The sequence below is a fragment of the Ruditapes philippinarum genome, unplaced genomic scaffold (assembly GCF_026571515.1).
Source record: "Ruditapes philippinarum isolate M1 unplaced genomic scaffold, ASM2657151v2 ctg1601_1_1_1_1, whole genome shotgun sequence".
Classification (NCBI taxonomy): Eukaryota; Metazoa; Mollusca; class Bivalvia; order Venerida; family Veneridae; genus Ruditapes; species Ruditapes philippinarum.
Window position 1 is genome coordinate 126598 of NW_026867017.1, and position 21685 is coordinate 148282.

General features: G+C 32.0%; 1 protein-coding gene across 3 annotated transcripts; it reads right to left on the minus strand.

Annotated features, from left to right (window-relative positions):
* Positions 1 to 4895: 4895 nt before the first annotated feature.
* On the minus strand, positions 4896 to 21498 carry LOC132734504 (neuronal acetylcholine receptor subunit alpha-7-like). Of its 3 annotated transcripts, none has more exons than XM_060721249.1 (6): positions 21286 to 21498; positions 13659 to 13839; positions 10781 to 10935; positions 9568 to 9690; positions 9103 to 9195; positions 4896 to 7880 (listed from the first exon to the last, which is right to left on the minus strand). In XM_060721249.1, the coding sequence occupies exons 1-6, from the start codon at positions 21436 to 21438 to the stop codon at positions 7191 to 7193; spliced, it is 1395 nt and encodes a 464-aa protein (XP_060577232.1). In that variant the 5' UTR covers positions 21439 to 21498; the 3' UTR covers positions 4896 to 7190. The 3 variants fall into 3 exon arrangements, with proteins under 3 accessions (XP_060577232.1, XP_060577234.1, XP_060577233.1); XM_060721251.1 differs by having other exon boundaries at positions 13659 to 13859; positions 21286 to 21494; XM_060721250.1 differs by having other exon boundaries at positions 13659 to 13862; positions 21286 to 21494.
* Positions 21499 to 21685: the final 187 nt, after the last annotated feature.

Genomic DNA, 21685 nt, shown 5'->3' on the forward strand with positions numbered 1-21685 from the left:
AATTGGCTGCAAGATATATATCCACCAGTAGTTATATAAGGTTACTATCAACATAAATGAGTACAATTCTGAATTATATACGCATTACACAACTATTAAACCTATATTGGACAGAACGCCATCAGTATTATATCTGACACTACAATCACTTCTTTTTTAAACTCCGCACTTTTTTACCATTTTCGCAGAAATGTTGCTTCGATTACAATATTGATTAGATATGGATATTTTTAACTTAAGATAGTAATGATTGTGCACTTTAATTGTTGAATATCCACGAGTCAGCCGCAAAATTAACAAGTCAAAAGACCGTACATTCTTTAAAAAAATGAAACCAACACCGCCACTAACAACAATAAGAGCTGTTACTGAAAAAGTGACTTATATGCCCCCGAAAGGAAGCTTTGACATTGTGTAAAAAGATTCAAGTGGAAAATCAAGATATTATGCACAACTAGACTATGTGACAAACAATTCTGTGGATTTTCACTGAAATTCCCCATTGGTTTTGGTGATGAAGCGCGGACAAGCTTAATTTATTCGAAAATTGACCATTAAGATGCCATAACTGTGCAAAAAAATCAAGCGGAAAATCAAGATATAATGCACAACTAGGCATGGTGACAAACAATTTTATGGTTTCACTGAAATTCCCCATTGGTTTTGGTGATGAAGGCCGGACAAGCTTATTTTATTCGAAAATTGACCATTAAGGGGCTATAATTGTGCAAAAAATATTCAAGCGGAAAATCAAGAAAGTATGCACACCTAGGCATGATGACAAACACTTAAGTGAAGTTTCACTGAAATCCCCAGCGGTTTTTTGGTGATGAAGCGCGAACAAGCTTATTTTATTCGAAAATTGGCCATTAAGGGGACCATAACTGTGCTCAAAATTGAAGCGGAAAGTCAAGATACTATGCACAACTATACTATGTTACTATGCATGGTGACAAACAATTCTATGAATTTTCACTGAAATCCCCCATCGGTTTTGTAGATGAAGCGAGGACAAGATTATCGGACAGACGGCGGATGGACGAACAGTGTGATTACTATATGTCGCCCTACGTACGGGGGCCTAGCGTAACAAAAACAGGTCAGTTAATCGCATCTAATGAATTCATGATATTTGTTTTATAATACTTGGGATCTTAAATGTCACATTATATCTCGGATAAAACATAAAATCTCTCATCCATCGTTTTAGAAGTTGCCCGATTTTCCGTCGAACATGAACCTCTGCAAGAATGGGATGAAATATTCTCCTATCTCCCGACAGATCATCCGGAACTTTACATACTGTCGGTGGACTAGAGGTATTTTTTACGATAACACGTAAGAAACAAATAATTATGCCTTGTTCTTCAGAATTCTTGCTTCAATCTTTATGCGACTTTGCAATTGTACCGCGATATTCTGCGATATTATTTCAATATAAAGTAAATATTTATCAAATTGAATATCAGGGACTTTAATTGTAATTCAATCCTGTGTCAAATAACTGTCAATGTGGATTAAAATGTCTATTGTGCGGAATATTTTTATACTAAAATTGATCGAATTTCGGTAACATATAATCAGACTTGAATGTGTAGGATATATGTAAGGTCAGAAAGAGCTCTAAATATTCTGACCATTTCTTCCTAACTAATATCAATGAAATTAATTCAGAAAATTTGATTTTTACTTATGCTTGAAATCATGACATTGGTTATATGTTATAATTACTAAGAACAGATAAAATAAATATATCTGAACCAACAATGTCTGCAATTTTCTGTTAAGTTTTGCTTCTCATCAATTCCTATTCAGGAATTTTAAAAATGAGTACATGTACATTCATAAGAGAAAAGTATTTTATATATAACAAAAATAATGTTTAGAAATCCTACATATTCTACCAATATTGTTTTATATTACAATTAACTTTGCATGATATTCTTTAAGCTTATATCACATGCTTATACTAATACTTATACAACACATGATACACACTCAGTTTGGTGTGAAGAAAGCTGAGTGATTTCACAGAGATGACGTCGCTAACATGACGTGTCAAATTGTTCAACCATCTGCGTAGAGTACAAAACACAAATTGTTAGTATTAACTGAGCGTGCCATGAAATAAGACCTGGTGTTATGGATGTACAATCTAGAGTGTGAAAGTAAAGTTGGCAATTATAAACACAATTACTACGAAGTGAGAACATAATAACATGCGAATTTTTTATCTGTTATTTTATTGGCTAGAAGAATACAAAGAGAAACGCAGTGAGTATATAAACTATGACTTTCCTAGACATTTCAACAAGAACTTCATTTGACACTGAATGCAATATTGTGAAAATGTTTGATGAAATATTGATGAAATAGAAAATATCGGAACTTTTTCATGGATGTGTACCATCAGATTGATTTCACATGTGAGATGAATCGAAGATAGTGTTATAAGTGTTAAAACTTTTTTTTTTCTGAAAATTTAGAAGAATCCGTATCATCCAGTGATATTGATTTAAATTTCGCTAGTGATATTTAAATGTGGAATATGCTGTTCAAACCGTGTTATCAATTTATATATTTCTACATACTTGTTATTATTGTAGATGCTGAACTAAACATTCCTTTCATTAATGGTCTTGGTGAGCAGGCGAATATAACTGAAACATTTTGCCCATATCAAACGTGCTTCTCGTATGAAATAACGGCAGAACCTGACAAAATGATAAATCATTGCTGTCCACCTTGTATCTCGAATAACACCCACGATACAAACGAATTCAGGTGTGTTAAAACGTCTAAGGGAAACCCTAGTTTATCTTCAATCGGGAAAGGCCAATATCGGTACTCGTTGCAACAATATTGCCCCGCTACTGAGAATCGCACAAAGTATACTGACATATTCACGAAATGCATGTACCCGAATGACGAGCATTTAGATGAAATCATTCCTGTATACAGTAGAACTACAGAACAAAATTACAGAAACATACACTGTGCAAAATGTAACAATGATTATTTCGACATAATCCGATGGGAATCTGAAATAGTTTGCAATGATCTTCTTGAATTGTTCGTCGCAAAGTCGTCCAATGGTTTGAAAATAATGCTTGAAGACGTAAGGCTCCTCCTGTGGAATCCCCCGTCTAAAACAGCCCAAATTTGCATTGATGACAGATATTTGATATCAAATTGTCCCAGGTTTAGATTACCCCACAAATTTCAAGATGCTTGTAAAGAATTACACAACCCGGTCATTGGTTATAAAGGTGTGTATAAAAATGTTTACTGTCTTGCTTGCAACGAAAATCTAGAAGCTTGTTATTTACAGCGAAATATGTCAAACATACAAGGCAAGATTTCAATAATTACTGATTCAGCTTTATTGTCAATGGAAACCGAGGAAGGATCATACAGTCTGGGCCAATGTCCTAACGGAGAGTTGAGTACCCAAAAACTGGTAAGATGATTCATATGTCTTATTATCTGAGATATTAAAATCTTTTTATAGTTGCTAACATTTTTCTTTATATTGATGCAATGAAAAGAAATTATTTTAATATTGCTAAGATGCGAATTCTTGTATCGAAAATTAGATTTTATCTTGAATTTAAGCAAACGAATTCCGTTTACTTTTACAGAGCGAGTGCATAAAAAAAACTTGTCCTTTCGGGCACAAGAAAGTTAAAAAATTTTGCAGGCCGTTTCTTTCGGGAATTGCGGGTGCCAGTTTGTCTTATCATCTAAGATTTTTATATAAAACAATCAAATTTAACGACAACCAAGTTCTTATGGAAGCCCGCCGTTTTGTATTGCACCATAAGGAAACAGCAGTGGCAATATGTAATGAAGAAGTTATCGGCGTTGCTGTGGAAGGCTATTTTATTGCAGTTATGGTCAAAATGACAAAGCACATCAGACAACGGACGTCGATATATAAAGATTACGAAATTTTAACCAGTAAAATATCATTTTACAACAGCAGAGAGAAGAAAGAAGATTTTCCGATCAGAGTAGAAGTTAATGAGAACGTTAAATATACAATGACATTGGGAAAAATATCGGAAATTCTACTGTTAATTGACGACAAGACGCCTGTATGTCCATATCCAATCGCCATGACTACTCTACAGTTCTGTGATTTGGTAATAATTCCGGCAAACACTTGTGAAAATAGTATAGTAACCCTGGAAAATGGTATCGTATTTTATAAAGGGGAGTATGTAAACTTATACACCGATATAAACTCCTACAAAATTGTTGTTTGCTATGACAAGTATGTATCTAAGATGAAAATGGCTGGGAAGATTTCTTTTTCCAGTAGCGACCATCTTCATATAATGTCTCAACATCATAAACTGATTGCTGTTGTCATTGTCTTCTTTTTTCTTAAATTTTATTAATTCTTTGTCATTTTATGTTTAATATCTTAACGTGTTTATGTCGTCCTAGCTCTGCGACATTTGACTTAATCTACGTTTTCGAACATTGAATTAACTATTTTCAGTTATTTACAAATAGTATTAAAATTGTGTCCCGCACTTCATCTCAATGCTTTTTAATCTAGAAAATTTTTGAACTGATTTTGTGTTAAAAATAAGTCCTGAATATTTAATACAGTCACTGGTTAATTAAGACTATTATAGTGCATTTTTCATTCGACATTCGGCAGATTACAATCATTAAATTGATGTTCTTTGCTCTTGAGACTATTCTGAACGAACTTTAGAGAAACAAACTGCGTCTGTTAATCATATAACATATTGTTGTATCTGAAAGGATAAGTTACAATGGAAATAGTTATAACATGAACACATTCAAATGTCGACAATAACGTGTCATGTATTTACATATTAAAGTGCAGCATAAAAACCAAAGAAAACATTAAAAAAAATACATTAAAAGCTTCACAAAAAAGAAAGAAACAAACAAAAACAAATTGTTCTCCAATTTTAAACATACATATATCAGGATTGAAATAAATATATAATCAATTCAATAAAAACAAACGCTTTTCTTTAGCTTTCTATGTTTAGTCTTCTTCAGAAAAATTGACGTTTATGAAATAACAAAATGTTTTTTGTTGTTTTTGTTTTTTAGTGAAATAAATCACATTTGAAAACTGCAGCCGATTTTATTGACCGGTATAAAATGACATGCGTATGGTTTGTTCGAACATGTATGCTATTACTTTTATCAATTTTCATCAAATTTCAGTCTACTTTATATTTCCCTGGTTTAACAAAGATATTTTTTGCTCAAATTTGATATTTGTAAAAAAATAAACATTTGTGAGTACACACAGATAATATATAATTCTTTTCAAACTATAAACTATTTACAGGTATATACAGTATGAATAAATAGTGTCATTAAAATGATTGGCAGAAAAGACAAAAGTCTCTTGACCAGTAATTGGGAAGCTCCCCAAAAATTGTTTGTGCATTCTTTTATTCAAATTCAATTAATTCAACAAGAATTTCCTTGATTTCAGTAGAATTCTGCAATCAAAGTATTTTACCAAAGATATATAAAGTGTTCCTTGATATATAATAAAATGAGAAAATTCTAACCTTGTCAAGAAGTTTTATCATACATTGTACTATGTTCACATTAGTTTTCATAAAGTGAATATACGTGCACATTTACATGTGTTGTAAACAATATTTATAATCAGCAGTAATTTATATAGCTGTATTTTGTTTAAAGAAAAATATCTATTTGATGATTTTAATGCGTCACGAAGTTTTTCGTGACTTGTAAACTTTACGGCAGCCATTTTTGTAAAAATAAGTGGCAGAAAATAAAATTAGAGAAAGTAAGCCGTTCGTGCTGTTTTATCAAACGCGTAGTATACATAAATAGACATTTTAACAGTGCAAATACATGGTTTAGTAAACAATTTAGTGGAAAACTATGGATTATAACAGTGACAGTGTTAACAGGTTAGTAAGTTATCGTGTTAAATGTAGAAAACATTCTTACACTTATAAAGACATGTCTTTTTTTTAAATAAATAAATCACATGCCGATCGTATTGCCTCGCATAAAATGACATGTGAATGGTTTGTTCTTGTAGTATAATTGCTAGTATGCCATTACTTGTACAAATTTATTTATCAAATTTCAATCTACTTTATTTTGCTCTGGTTTAACAAAGATATATTTTGCTCAGATTTGATATTTGTAAAGAAATAAACATTTTTGAGTACACACAGATAAGATATAATTCTTTTCAAACTATAAACTATTTACAGGTATATACAGTTTGAATAAATAGTGTCATGTCGACATTAAAATGACTGGCAGAAAAGACAAAAGTCTCTTGACCAGTAATAGGGAATGCAGCTCCCTAAACATAGTTTGTGCATTATTTTATTCAAATTCAATTAATTCAACAAGAATTTCCTTGATTTCAATAGAGTTCTGCAATCAAAGTATTTTACCAAAAGATAAATAAGGTGTTCATGGATGAAACATAATAAAATGAGAAAGTTCTAAAGAATGAAAGTAAATCCTTGTCAAGAGGTTTTATCATAAATTGTACTATGTTCACATTAGTTTTTATAAAGTGATTTTATGCGTCACGGAGTTTTCGTGACTTGTAATCTTTACGGCAGCCATTTTTGTAAAAATAAGTGGCAGAAAATAACATTAGAGAAAGTAAGCCGTTCGTCCTGTTTTATCAAAATGCGTTGTATACATAAATAAACATTTATACAGTGCACATACATAGTTAAGTAAACCAATCAAGTGGAAAACTATGGATTATAACAGTGAAAGTACTAACAGGTAAGTTATCGCGCTAAATGTAGAAAATATACTTACACTTATAAAGACACGTCTTTTTATATATATTTCAAATATCCATGCATTAGTGGCAGAATTGAAAAAAGTATATGTTCAGCGGTGACGTAAACTTGTATTCATGAAGGCTTATACTTGTGGTATCTGTACCCTTTAAAGCATTCTAAATCCTCAAATTTCAACGGTAAAACGCACTATTATTTTTAATTAATTCGTCAATTTGGATAGAAAATCAGATATATTTCCATTTCATTATAAAGAAACATATAGAATTATAAGTGATTGAAGGAAAATCGAATGATCTAATTTAAGTTAAAACTTACTTCATATTCAAATGTAAATATCATTGTACGAAATGTACATTTTGTCAAATGGAACAGTCATTAGTTTGAAAGAAAGATTGCACAAAAGAAACCTACGGAAGTAAAAACAAAAGTTAAAGTGAAGAATATTGCTGCTATTTTATCAACGGCGTCGACAACCATGTCCCAAGTAAAGTGTGTGGCTTCCTTATTGTTATCGGTCTTGTTATCCGAAATTGCTTCTGTCTCAATGCTTTCAGTTGTACAGACCTTGTTAGATTTGGTATTTTTCTTACAGCGTACTTTGCTAATTTTAACGAGAAACACAAGAAAACGTGGTACTGCCGTGTCCTTGTCCATTAATTCTGCTTTCGTTAAAAGTACAGATAAAATTGTGATGATTGTTGACTGGGCAGTTTGAATAACCAAATATATCGAAAAGAGTGGTATCTTCTCGGAGTGCGGAGGCATAACAGAATCTACAATGGTCAAGTAGAAGGAGAAAGCCAGGATAACTGTAACCGCGTACCCTGATCTGTTACCACCGTTAGGAATTGCAAACACAGAAAGTCCTAAAAGGTTTAGGAACAGAACTGGAAGAAATAATGTCAACAGAGCGTGCTGGGGTTTCCGCTTCAACTCTAATTTATATATTATGACATCCACGTGCAATCTCTCTTCGTGTGTTACACTTGTGTTTAAGATTTTCCATACACGGTTGGAACCGTAATAGGTTAAATCTACATGATCCGGATCTGCGATTAGTTTTATCTGCAATAAGACAAAAAATCCAGAACACAATATATCATTAAAGATTATTTGAGCAACACATTAGCTTCAACTTTTTATTTAAGCCGAGTTTAACACATTTTATACACATCCCGGAGGTCGGGTCTACCTTACTGGCCTTCCTGGAAAACCTTCTAGTAATTACGTATTTGTAAGTGACAGACCACAAATCCTACATCGGAGATCAAATTGGCGAATTCTGGATTACATATCCATTACTCACCATATTATGTCAAGGGGACAGGCAACTAGAATCTATTTGTTCAAATTTATAACAGCATTTGATAGAATTCATGTAAAATATTTGATGATTTTATAAATAATGCCAAAAGATTTTGTCAGTGTATGTATCTTGGTAGAGCCATCAATCTTCAATAATTTGTTCAAATCGCATACCCGCGACTTAATAAAGGTGACATTGCACGGTCGTGCATAAATATTTGCTGTGACGTCATATGCGTTAAATACCAGATCAGAACATCTCGGCTATTACGTAACAAATAGTTATTTAATGATGGGCGTTGATAACTAAATTTATATATGTATAATATACGAGTATATCTAAATTTAGTTATCAACGCCCAGCATTAAATAACTATTTGTTACATAACGTAGGTAAGATCGAAAAACTGTATCCTCCCGTGCATTCTAACTTTTGTGCTCGAGTTGCTATTTCGAAGTTTGACGTAAAGGGTCGGGAAGATGCGACAGGTTATGCGGGGGTTATAAGAAACATTTTGATAAAACGAAGTGAAGGTAGTATTATATGGTCAATTTGGTTTACGTTTATTTGCAAGCGATTGTTTCATCATTTAGAAATAGAAAGAACATCAAAACAAGAGGCTATCTGATTTGTGCGAGGGGGTGTAGCCCCTAGTATTGATCAGATTGCCAAGTGTTATTATGTTTATGTTCTTTCTCTTTTGTATCATAGTCAAACATAAAAACACAATTCCTGTTGTCACAATATGAAACTCCAGAAAAAGTAACCAATGAACGAGCATTTGAATATGATATTTCTATCGCTATCCCGGTCTCTGTGGTCACAATATGTAAACCCCAGAAAAAATGAGCCAATCAATGGGCATGCTCTGGAGTGCGGGTAACTAATACCTGCACTCCAGTTGACGCACTGTGCATGTATACGAATACGATTAATCTCTGACACATGTTCAACAGAAAGTATGATACAAAATTTGCTTACTTCAGGGTAGCTCCAAGACATAATTTCTATTTTACAAGTTTGTACATCATGTGGGTAATAAGTCATGTCTATATCACACGCCGTTTCAAACACCTGAAATATAGATATACATGTTGTCAGTTGAATATTCTATGTAAGGAAGATGAAGGCACTTACGATGCACACATTTACTACGCTTGTTTCGTTAAAAAACTTAGGTGGTAAAAACAGTACATCCTCTCATATTTTACATGAATGTTTTCACCTGGAATATGAAAATATATGTATTTATATATTTCTTTAACAATAGACATAGACTTCTTAATTTTGATTATTTAAAGATTTTATGAACTTTTTTTGAGTCATGTCTCATTAGTAAATGATTAAGTACAATGCATGTGTATTCATTATATATTATACAATGCAGTTTATATCAGGTGATTTGAAAAAATAAGTTATTCTTGAGCAGTAATAAAATATACGTACCTCATGAAGGTACCACCCTATATGACCGTCATTTTTATTTTCAACCTTGATAGCTTCATGTCCAAGACTTTCATATGGTCTAACTGAATTGGCTAGAACTAGATCTGGCTTCCAAACATCGTTCTGAAAAAAAGATGGTTACGACAGCATTTCCTTTTTCTATATATATATACACATATTTACTTAAAAATGCTAATGTGAATTTGCCGTTGCTTTTGAGCTTCCTCGGAGGCATTCATTATACATATCGAGAAAGGAGTCCGACAGGCTGTAAGCTACGGCAAATTCAAATTAGCGTTGTTAATCATATACGGCAAATTTGAGATTTAATCAACCCGTGGTTCGACTCACGGCTGCGGCGTGCCGATCTTAGTGCTTTTTTTCTATGTACAATTTCCTGCTCATTACTTTCCTCTTTCATATTAAGACCGAATGTCTTTGCAGATAGGTAATTGTTGGTTTTATGACCGTCGACAGAAAATAGCATGCCAGACTGATTTCCTGATTATACGGTAGCGTCCTGGTGCCAATTAAACATGTTCTATAAAAAAAGATAACTCCTACTTAAGAGATGAAAAAACCTATTTAGGACTTTATAACTCCTACGTAGGACTTAATAACTCATACGTAATAGATAAAAAAAGCCTAATTAGGAGTTTATAATGATGTTATAAAACCCGGTTACGTTATAGCATTTTCGTGCAAATGTGAGTCGTTTAAAGTAAAGAAAGGTAAACATTACAAGTAAAGTTAAAAGATGCACTAAATATCCAAATATTACTTTAACGGCTGTTAATGCTTGGCGCGGTAATTTAACATGTTCTATAAAAAAGATAACTCCTACGTAGGAGATAAAAAAGCATAATTAGGAGTTTATAAGTCCTACGTAGGACTTTATAACTCCTTCGTAGGAGTTTATAAGTCATACGTAGAAGATAAAAAGCCTAATTTTCAGCTTTTTCCATCATGCGTTAGTGCATTTTTCAAATTTTCTTGTAATGTATATCTTTCTATAAGTCATACGATGGGGTATATAAACTCCTAATTAAGGCTTTTTTATCTCCTACGTACGAGTTATTTTTATAGAACATTATGAATTGGCACCAATTATGCAATACATTATTATGCTTGTAGTTGTATCTATATCTGAACAATACTCGTTTACCCCACACAAGTAGAGAAAGGCAATACGTCACCAGGTATGGAATGTTACCTGAGGCCTATATGTTACATTTAAGTCGTATTCGGTTTCATTCCACTGCAAGTATGTATCATTCCATTCTATTTTCATGTAGGATGCTGTCTTCAATACTTCTGTTATCTCATCAAAGTCAATAATCGTTTCAAGAAAGAAAGAAATGATTACATCTGAAACATAAAAACATTATTTACTGAAACAAAAACCTTACCATCTAATGCCCCAAAATTATTCATTGCAAAAAGTCCGGTGGACTATTGGCTAAATTATTAATTAATTCTCATCGTTCCGTTGCTAGTACAGATGGGCAGACTAAAAGTGCCTAAATTTTATATTACTGAATACGATTTTACATTTAAGGATGATGAAATGAATAACAAGAAGTATCTTTCAAAAAGATTCCCGGCCGCAGAAATACTTGTTAACATGCAAAGCTATGTTGTTTTTACAAAAAGAAATGTTAGCAATGCTTGCATAACGGTGACATGATAATTATTTCTTGTAGATAAGAAAATACTCATTTTGTAAAGATGGAATTAAATTATAGTATTTTGATATTGATGATTTTCCAAAGTAGGACAACTTCTATTTAAGGTGTCCCTTTTACTTGTTTTTACATTTGACATTGTATTTTGTTTTACAAATTAACTTAAAAGTTAAGGAACTATCCTCATTCCTGTACATTTTTTTTAGAATTATCCTTTACATTTCATTTTATATAGTGGCAAAACTATCCCTTACATTTTGTATTAGAGATATCCTTAAAATTTTATTTAAGAATGGTAAGAACTATCATTTACATTTTATTTTAGAATGACCAATGAGATTCACCGATTTCAGTTTGTAATTTTAAATGGCAAAGTAAAATGATTCTTATCTTCAGTAATTCCCTGTTAATTTTACAGGAAGTCAAACTGATAACAGACGAACTTCGTCCGAAAAACGTTTACCATAAAAAGCTTAATGATATGTTTGAATACAAGATCATGGCTGGGCAACTTATCATGGTCACTGTTTATTCTAAATAATTGATTGTGTCAACGAAGTTAAATCGTATTAACTTGCTGATTCACACGTACCCGATAGCTATTTTGAGTTTCAAAAATGTAATTATTCCGTAGTTTCGAAACACGAAACAATAATGACAAGATACTGTAATGAATGTTGAATAAATATTATTTTGATTCAAGCATTACGAGCTCACCATAAAGAAACAAAGAAAACAATAACATAAATCTATGTTTTTCTAAAAAGAATGTTAATGCATAAAAAGAACAATTCTTTTGAATGTATACTATTTGCGTCGGCAAAAGTGGCGCCGTCATAAAATCATACATTACGCCAATATAAGTAATGAGCTGCAGAATTTATGAAGGTTCAATTAAATATAAGTGATATTTTTAACTTTGTATTTTTTTTCATTATAAAATTCGTATTCTGCTTTTTAGATATTGTAAAGATTTTTTTCACTAATCGAACTATCAAGGTGTGAAAACGTACACAGAATTTTTTGTTAATAACTGAAGTATACAAATGTAATTATATATGTGACAACTATATTGATTCAAGTTGGTAGTCATTCTAGCATAGCAAATCAGTAAGGCATGACCATAAAGCCCCTAGGAAACCCCAGAAAAAAGAAACTAATCTACGAGCATCCGAATACAAGCCCTTTCTCTGTCATCACATTATGTAGACATACTCTTTAGTGCGGATAACTAATACCTGCATCCCAGTTATAATAATGCATCCCAGTTAACGCACTTTGCATGTATATGTATATGATTTAACTCAAGCTGACACATTTTCAATGGAAATGTTTCCAAACTATGATTCAACTTTTAAATACACTCTGGCGATTTATGATTTGAAATATACAGCATGCATCCTGGTGATTTAATGATGCTACTGCCTCGCGGCGTGAAACAAATATATTTTTTCAAAACAAATATTTTTTTAATTTATTTTTAAGTTCCGTGACAGTATTAATTACAATTAATTTACTTATTATTTTAGTACGTCGAAAGAAACTCTAATTTTACATACCATTATTATTTTGCAATTTATTATGACATACAGATTAACCACATGCATTTTTCAATTGACATTGTGTAAAATACGTACTAGAAAAATAATTATGTAATTATAAGAATAGAATTGTAATAACAAAAATATTGACATTGATTGCCTAAGGCTTTAACCATTTACTAAGCTAAAATCCGACACTTAACGGGTACAATTAAGTACAGTAATGAGAACAGGGGCCAATGACAATATTTTATGTGAGCATACAATGATAGTTATCACAGATCTCGAAATGCATTCTTCTACTTTCTACTGCTTGACAAAAAAACCATTCAAAAAGACATTGACAATCATATTTTTATTTTTTTTTCACATAAACTCTAGATTTTTAAATGACAGAAAGTCACATAGGAAACTAGCAATGACCATTTTATGGTAACATCTCCCATAGTAAGAATTTATCTGAAATATTTGTTTTTTTATTGTCTTGATATTGATGTAACGTATGCATACGTCAAAATTTTCATGTTATATTCATAATTTTATGCAGTTAACTTTCGATTAGCTAACATTCGATGCGGTTATCCCTAATTTACGTTACATTCGGTAAAGAGAGTGACTCTTCCTCGATGCTAATCGCTTAAATGAAAGAAATGAGAATAATGCTACCAGCATGAACGCATTTGCTTTTAACATAATAAAAAACAAAACAAAAACAAACAACTAATACGTATTGTGTATATTCAATGTCACATGATATCATATACATTGTACACATCTATTAGGCTGCACAGTTTTTCATACAACAAGAGTTTTATATTGGATATATACATGTAGACTACAGAAATATTTAAAAAAAAAATCATACCAAGAGAGAGATTTTTACCCTCGAATGGAGCGATCTTAGAGTTGTAGCCCTGATTTTTGAAAAGTTCTGTGTAAAGGCGATGTCTTTCTGTAGCGTTGCTGGTAGGAGTTGATATGAACACACAGACACATCTTGTGGTAGACGCTAGAAGCAGTACTAATATCTTGAAGTCCATTCTTTTCTAGCAATAAATGTAAAATTCTGCTGCAATATCAAATAAAATAATACATTTTAACTGATATTTATCGCGCATAACACATTGTCGTTTCTACATTTGTCTTGTTTTCTCGTGAGACAATACCCCATAACAAACCTAAGTTGGCTTCACACAATCTAATAACATTTCAAAAAAGAGTTACGTCCCTGTTGCGATTTGATAGTGTCTGTCGTTGGAATATTAATGTCGCGTTCTTGCATAGAACAATATAAAAACTGTTTAAATTTGTGTACTGAAATTGTAGATCATACCTTGAACTTTTGCACAAAGAAGTCCTATTTACGACAACATGTATGGGACCTCATAGCTGACGTAGGAATCAACTTTTATTAAGACTGGATTAACAAACCGAACCTAGATATGTACAATTAGATATGCTCCTCAACATGACATTTGACGAGGTCAGGAAAGCTAGGTTTTCTCTTTTAAGACGACTCTATCATTTGTTTAACACAGGCCGCTGACTTAACATGCTGCTGTATGCCAAAATGATCATTCATAGTTAAAAATAATGTATACGTACTATGTTATCTATTTGGTTTTTAGTTGATATTTCAATGCAAAGTTTATTACTTTTGCTAATATATGTCTTTTATATAATTGTAGTTTTATGTTCCTTTAGAAAAATAACAACACATAAATAGGCATGACATGGTGTGTGTTTGTGAGGTGTTACTTATCAACATACTTTTTTGTTAATACTGTTGGTCACTACATAAGTACTTTTACATGTACATTATGCATGTTCATAATTAAGTTACATGATATGCCAGACCTGCTTATAATAATAATAATGAAATTATAAGTGTTTATGTAAATACATACTCTTGCTCTGACAATACATGTCATACATTTATAAAACATTGTCGTTAGAAACAAAACCTTAAATAATCCTATACACTTGGTCATATGTATAACAAACTTTTCTGTCTCATGCACGTAAAAGAACTTTGCTGCTATCTAAGTATCACATCAAATGCATCCTAAGGCATTGGTCATAAACGCATTATTTAATTTCGACATGACTGTTTGGTTTCTTAAATAATATGAGTGGCAATGACTTATAACAACTGTAATTTTGTGCCGTTGGATATATCCATCAACCATTTCTTGTCTTTTTCGTTTTCGGACAAGACTGGTTTTCTTTATGGATAAACTAAAAAAACTTTAAATAACAATATACATATGCTTGTAATGTTGTGATACTTACTGTATTATTTTGTAAAATATCTCTTGTTGTTAACCTAATTTATCAGTGTTAAGAAATTATTGTACATGATGTATTTTTTTATATATTGTATGTTCTGCTCTTCATAATTGGAGGGAATAAAATAATCTATCTATCTGCTTTAATTCGATGAAACTGTATTTTCCAAAATGTTATTTGCAAAATGAAATGTAAAATCTAAGATATAACGGTATCTGTAACGAAAATGTATTTATTTGTAACGAATTGTTTATAAGAGCATTTCAACTGCACCATTTAGAAAGGTTACTTTTCCTACAATGAAGTCAATTTCAAAAGAGAAAACTACCTAAATTGATTCTGAACATGTATTGATTTATTTAAAAAAAGGTGTTATTAACTGTAGAGCTCAAATAACGTCTGAATGACATTTTTTTATTAAATTTGTCTGAGCTTGTTGATATTAGTATGTAGGATTGTCATACTAGAAATGGAACTTGTGCATTGTAAGGAATTTCAATATCAAAATATTAAAATTATTATGGTACACAAAAAAGAGCTTGATCACGTGAAAGGATAATGAACGCCAGTTTGCATTTACACTGAAGACAAAGACACGTTATTATCGCATCAAACCTTGAACATTATAAAATGCATGCAATCCGATAAAATTTTAATTTCTTTACGATAATGCCTTCAACTTTTGTGGAGTTATATTTCAGATTTTGATTTTTTTAAAGTTGACAGCCATTAATAATCTTTCGTGCAAGTATTAAATTTACCTATCGTATTTAACCAATTTGTCATTTCGTACAATTGAAATTCATCAAAACCTCCATTCTTTACAAAATCCGCAATTAGAAACCATTGAAAATGTTAAAAAAGACTGTCTAAATGAGTTTATACTATACATTAATTAAAATTAAAAATGAGGAAGTTATGCAAAAGATTAGAGACATGTTCAAACGTGTATTACCAATCTGACTGAGAGATAGTCTCATGCAACCAATGACAAACTAAAAGGAAGAAAAAATATTTAACCAAGATTAATTTTCTATCTTAATGAAGTGAATGAAATACTTGTATTACTTATATCAGAAAAATGTCTTAATATCGCGGTTATTATAATACTGCATGATTTAAGTGAATATAATTTTGACTTTAATTTATCACATTTTAATACTCTTGTCTAATGAGTCGGGTTATTTATGTTTTTTCCGTCAAATGATTTTATTAGGTGGGTCATATCTTTTTCATGCACTGTTCGTATAAAAGGCTTAATAATGACTTCCGGTAAAAACGTTAAAAGAAAATCGTAAACTGACAACCGATGCCTGAATGACAAAAATTAAATAGTTATAAACTTTACAAAGTAATTCCAATATTTATGTGCATATTTAGATATTCATACAAAATGTTTGCGACTCTGACACATCATTTGCCACATAGCACCAATTAACACTAAAATAAGTAGGCCTAAGATGTCTTGGTACATGTGAGATAGTGAAGTTAATTTTCTTTTAATATCGATCATGGCTGGCAAAATGCTGTCTTAGTGAATTGACTTCATAAACTCTATCACGAACATGTGTCAAAGTTTGACCCAAAAGTACGTGAAACATGTATATTTGCATTTTTAATATCAGACGAACGACCGCACTTTGGGGTCATAAAAATTTAACCAGTAAGAAAGAATTTAAGTTTGTTTGTTTGGGTTACAAAGTATAGGTCCTTTGGCGACGTTCCAGCTTTACTGGTGGAGAAAGACCTCAGGTGCCTCTCCGTGCATTATTTCAGGCACGAACGGGCACCTGAGTAGAACCACCGACGTTCCGTAAGCTAGCTGGATAGCTTCCTCACATGAAGAATCCAAAGTCCCTGTCGGGATTCGAACCCACAGCGGTGAGGGGCAAGAAGTTTGAAGTCAACGACCTTAACCACTCGGCCACGGACGCCGCCAAGAGTTTAAGTGATATTTGAAATAATATCTTGTAGTTAATGCCAATTGTTAATTAAAAATAAGGAACGAAGTAGGCGAGCTAACAATAGCAGACGATAGGTTAATTAGCTTTGTTATATCTTAGGGTTGCAATTAGCAATTTAATAAAATTATGTTCTATATTCATGGGAAGTGGTCTGAAAGTATGATGTGTATTGTGTGTGATAAAGATTAGATAATAGCACATTATTTTAGCTTTACGCTTGAACTTGCGTTGTGTGCCGAAGAGAATATGCATGTCACCCATATTTCCATTTAATTAAAAACCATTTCCCTTTACGATAGGATATGTTGAGGGCCCATTAAAATTCTGGATTTACCCTATTATTAGGTATTAAAGGGAGGTAACATTTCTGAACTAGTTAATTATATCTTTCTATGTTGAATGTTGTAGAAAGTATAGAAACCGTCTCTTATTGTAAATTAACGTTGACATTAAATTTTACTCCAAACAGTTTAATTTTTAGTCTCAGGACGACATTCAAAATTACGAAAAAACAAAATGAATGGTACATGACACACGTAAAATCATAAGGATTAACACGAGATGGAAACCAAAATTTACTGTAATGCATTAACTGGTCATGATCATGTAGATGAATTGTTTTACTAACTTTGTTCTAGAATTTTAATGATTTTTCGACTTTATATACTTTTTCATTAGCGATATATAGTGGTCCATATTTGGAATATCGAAGATTGTGAATAAGGCTTGAAATGAACTGCAGCTGTAGCAATCACACAACTTTATTATGATAAATTTTATTTCTAACTTACCTGTTACAATTCATTTATACAGAAAATGAGATGCGTTAGATGATTAACTGCATTTTAATTACATCCACATCATATTTAAAATGAGGTTCAATATGACACCAAAAGTTATCAAGTAAATTGATTACAAAACAGGATATTTTTTGAAACATCTTTTATTTCTAGGAATACTTTCACAATTCAAGTATAATTATGGTGGCCGGTAGCGTCCATTCTAAAGCCGCGAGAAATTTTACCTGTAGTTTATAAGATATCGCGGACAACTTTTAAATTCACGAGATATCATGTCGAAATTTCGCAAAACGTCTTGGATTATAGAAACTATCGAGTTTTTCTTTACATATCTGTCGTAAAATGTCGAGTTTTACGAAAGAAAGCGCGACATTTTCTGTCTACATAGTAGACTAAGTCACGCAAACATATGCCTACTTTAGGCAGCCGATTGCGGCCACTATATTCCACAATATTTTATGAGACCGTTGTTGAGGAACAAAAAGTCGTGGCCTATGATTTTTCCCTCTTCTTTTTGTAAAATTTCTTATAGACAATCGAGGGATACATGGACGCTACCGGCCACTGGAGTCATATGTTCCTTGCTGTTTCCAACAAATGTCCATACGTTCCCCGCGACATGTTGTATGATTTTCGGGTTTGTAAGTTGCCCGCGACATTTTATGAAAAAACGATAAAAAATGCGTGTTTATAATGACCGCAACCGGTCACCGTAAAGTATTCTACAGTAGTTTGTTATATGGTCACATTTAAAAAAAAAAAGAATATTTAAGTGGTTAAATTAATATTTAATTACCACTTAAGAATCAAACACATCTTTTTTGTTACATGTTACTACTACTAAAGAATCAAACACATCTTTTTATTATACTACAGAATTTGCCCTTAGTAATATTCCACAGCGATATTTAAACGAACATTGTATCTTGTATCGACCGTCTTCTTGATCTCCACCTCAATTATTTCAATGTCGCGGATCAAAAATAAGTCAGGACTCAGTATATAAGCAGAACTCAGTTGACACCTTCAGAACTCTGGAACCCAAAGTGCGTTGATATGTTTTATATCAACGCACTTTGGGGTCAATATCTCGATTTTGACCCCTAAGTGCGCTTGATCTCAAAGTGCGCTGTGAAGTTTATCGCACTCTGGGGTCGGATCTTTGTGCAATGTTACAAAGCTATACAAAATTGAGCATCGTCTCCTGTAAAAGGTTAGAATGTATAACTCTAATATTTCCATTTGTAAATACAAGAAAAACAACTTACATGGTGGTTTATCAAGATAAGGATTGATATCATGAAGTTTGTTAAATATAGCTTTGTCCCAATTTGTTTTCCATTCAGATGAAATATTTACTTATTGAGGGTTTAAAATAATTATCTGGTAACGCTAAATCTACTGGTCGATAATTTAAGGATTCTTTAGCCAAAACATCTACTCTTTCATTTCCTCGTGGCTTCGGAATTGACATAATTTCACAGTTTTTAATATATCATGAAATCGCAAAAGAAGTTTCTTAATCATAATATTATCGGGCTTTCGATTTTTAATTGATAATTATACGGAGAGTGAATCTGAAAAAAAGCAAACTTAAATGTACAAAATCATCATTACACTTTCGACTAGTTTAGTCAATGAATGCTCTATCAGATAAACTTTACCACTGAAAATATTCTACACATTTCTAAAGGACTTAGAAATTAAAAGTATTTATTTCATGAAAAACAAAACAAAAACATTTCAGTTTGACACTTATCACACGTGGGGAAAATCTTTAAAAAGTAGTCTCTTCATTGAAAATTGTGAAATTATAGTTTGATAATTTTCACTGTGAAATAAAACATTCTATCGACAAATAGGCATATCTAAGATGGAGCCGAAGATCGATTTTAACGGCTAATTGTAAATTTTGTTTATGTTTTTGTCTTGTAATTAATTTGAGTTATTTTAAGTGATCAATGCAGTTCCGCGTAGTATTGTTGAAGACTTCCAATGATCTAAGCTGTTGCGAAAATAAAATTAAATCCGGGTGGGTATCCCCCCCCCCCCCGGCGAAGTGAACGACGATTTGTTGAATAGTAAACTTCCAACATGACACGCTCTGCACTTCGGATTTCATGAAAAAATGCACGAGAAAAGAAGTATCAATACATCATAAGAATTTGTTCTTTGTGCAAAATAAACTACTCTTGGTGGTCTCTTACACGCGCCTGTTTAGAAACATTTGTTACCGGAAGAACTAAAACATGTCCGATTTTGTCGAATTTTGCACAGACACGTGTTTTTAAATGGACATAAAATCATCATTGACCTCGAATACGTGACTTCCTATATCGTGGCATGTATATGATTCAATGTCGGGACCACGTCAAAATTAACATAAATATGGAATCTACAGCAGACAAAGGTTTTTGTTTGCTATTACGTTTAATTACGCTATAGGTGTTGAAACTTTATCAATTCACATAATAATATGTTTATTTTATGTTCTAAAGCTTTTATTTATAGGAATTTTTAGTCGACACTCCTAATACGCCAACTTAATATCGCCTTGCGCTCAACAGTGAGATTTTCGTTCCACCTTTTGCCCTTTCGCTGCTGGACCAATAGTTTCGAAAAGGAGCGAAATACGAACCTCAGGAATCTTCCAGGAGATATTTTTTTGCACGGAGGACATGTTCTTGTCACGTTTTCACGAAAATGCAGATTATTTTGAGGGTTTGGAAGTTCGATATTCAACACATCGTCGTTCATTTCGTCAGGGGGAAATTGTCCCGGGTAATCTAATTGTCTTTTTGCAACAGCTTAGATCATTGGAAACCTTCAACGATCCTACACGAAATAACATTGATCTATATTCGAAAACATACAACTTAAATGAATTAGATGACAATAGCATAAACAATACATAAAATTAGCCGTCCGGTCCATCTCGGAAAAGCCGTTCGCTCGTTTTTCAGTACATCACAATTGTGGGTGAGTTCCGAAATATCGTCTGAATATTTATCAACATTCCCATATTAATTATAACGTAAAAGATAAAAAAAAGTATAACATACATCAAGTTGTCGAATTGCAAAAGCTTCTTAACTTGATATCCTATGATTGTTATAAAATTAAAACGGCACAATTTAACATCTCTGTTATAGTTAATAATGACCCATTTCAAGATTTCTGTTATTATTAAAATGGCACATCACAGCACTTCTGTTATTTTTTTAAAAAAAATGAATGTTACATTATAATATTGTAGGATTGATACAATAACATTCTGTTTTTATGAGCATGTTTATTGCAGAGACTTAAAACTCAAAAAGAAGGATGGTGACCATATTATTTATTCAGTCACGATACTTTTTAATCACGCAAAGTTAAAAAAAAATCAAATCAGACCCTTCTACATTACGCAGACTTTTATTAAAACAAGCACACTTACCTTAAGAGTAAATACCCTGTTATGTTGTCTTATATAAATGTCCACATAAACATTTCTGTAAATATATGCTTCAGTACTTAGTATAAAATTTATATATGTACTTAATAATGTCATGGTGATAACTGACCATCGGTCATTCAGATAATAGTACATTTGTACTATATATACTATTGTACATGGACCTTACTGCTTTACTTCTTACACCATGTTCTATTGTCTGAATGACCGATGGTCAGTTATTACTATAACATTATTAAAAATATAAGTTTTTATTCTAAGTACTAAAGCATATGTTTACATGTCAAAGCATTCTATCAAACTAGTATCAAAGAGACAAGTCTACACCGAGTTTAAAAAAAACACGTGACTAGAGAGCATATCATATTACAAAACAGGTTCA

Coding starts and splice junctions, on each gene's coding strand:
- LOC132734504 (XM_060721249.1), bottom strand. CDS start 21,438: ATGTACTATTATCTGAATGACCGATGGTCAGTTATCACCATGACATTA. Junction 10,936..13,658: donor GGGTAAAAATCTCTCTCTTG/GTATGATTTTTT, acceptor TTTATGTTTCAG/ATGTAATCATTTCTTTCTTT. Junction 9,691..10,780: donor ATGTAACATATAGGCCTCAG/GTAACATTCCAT, acceptor TCTTTTTTTCAG/AACGATGTTTGGAAGCCAGA.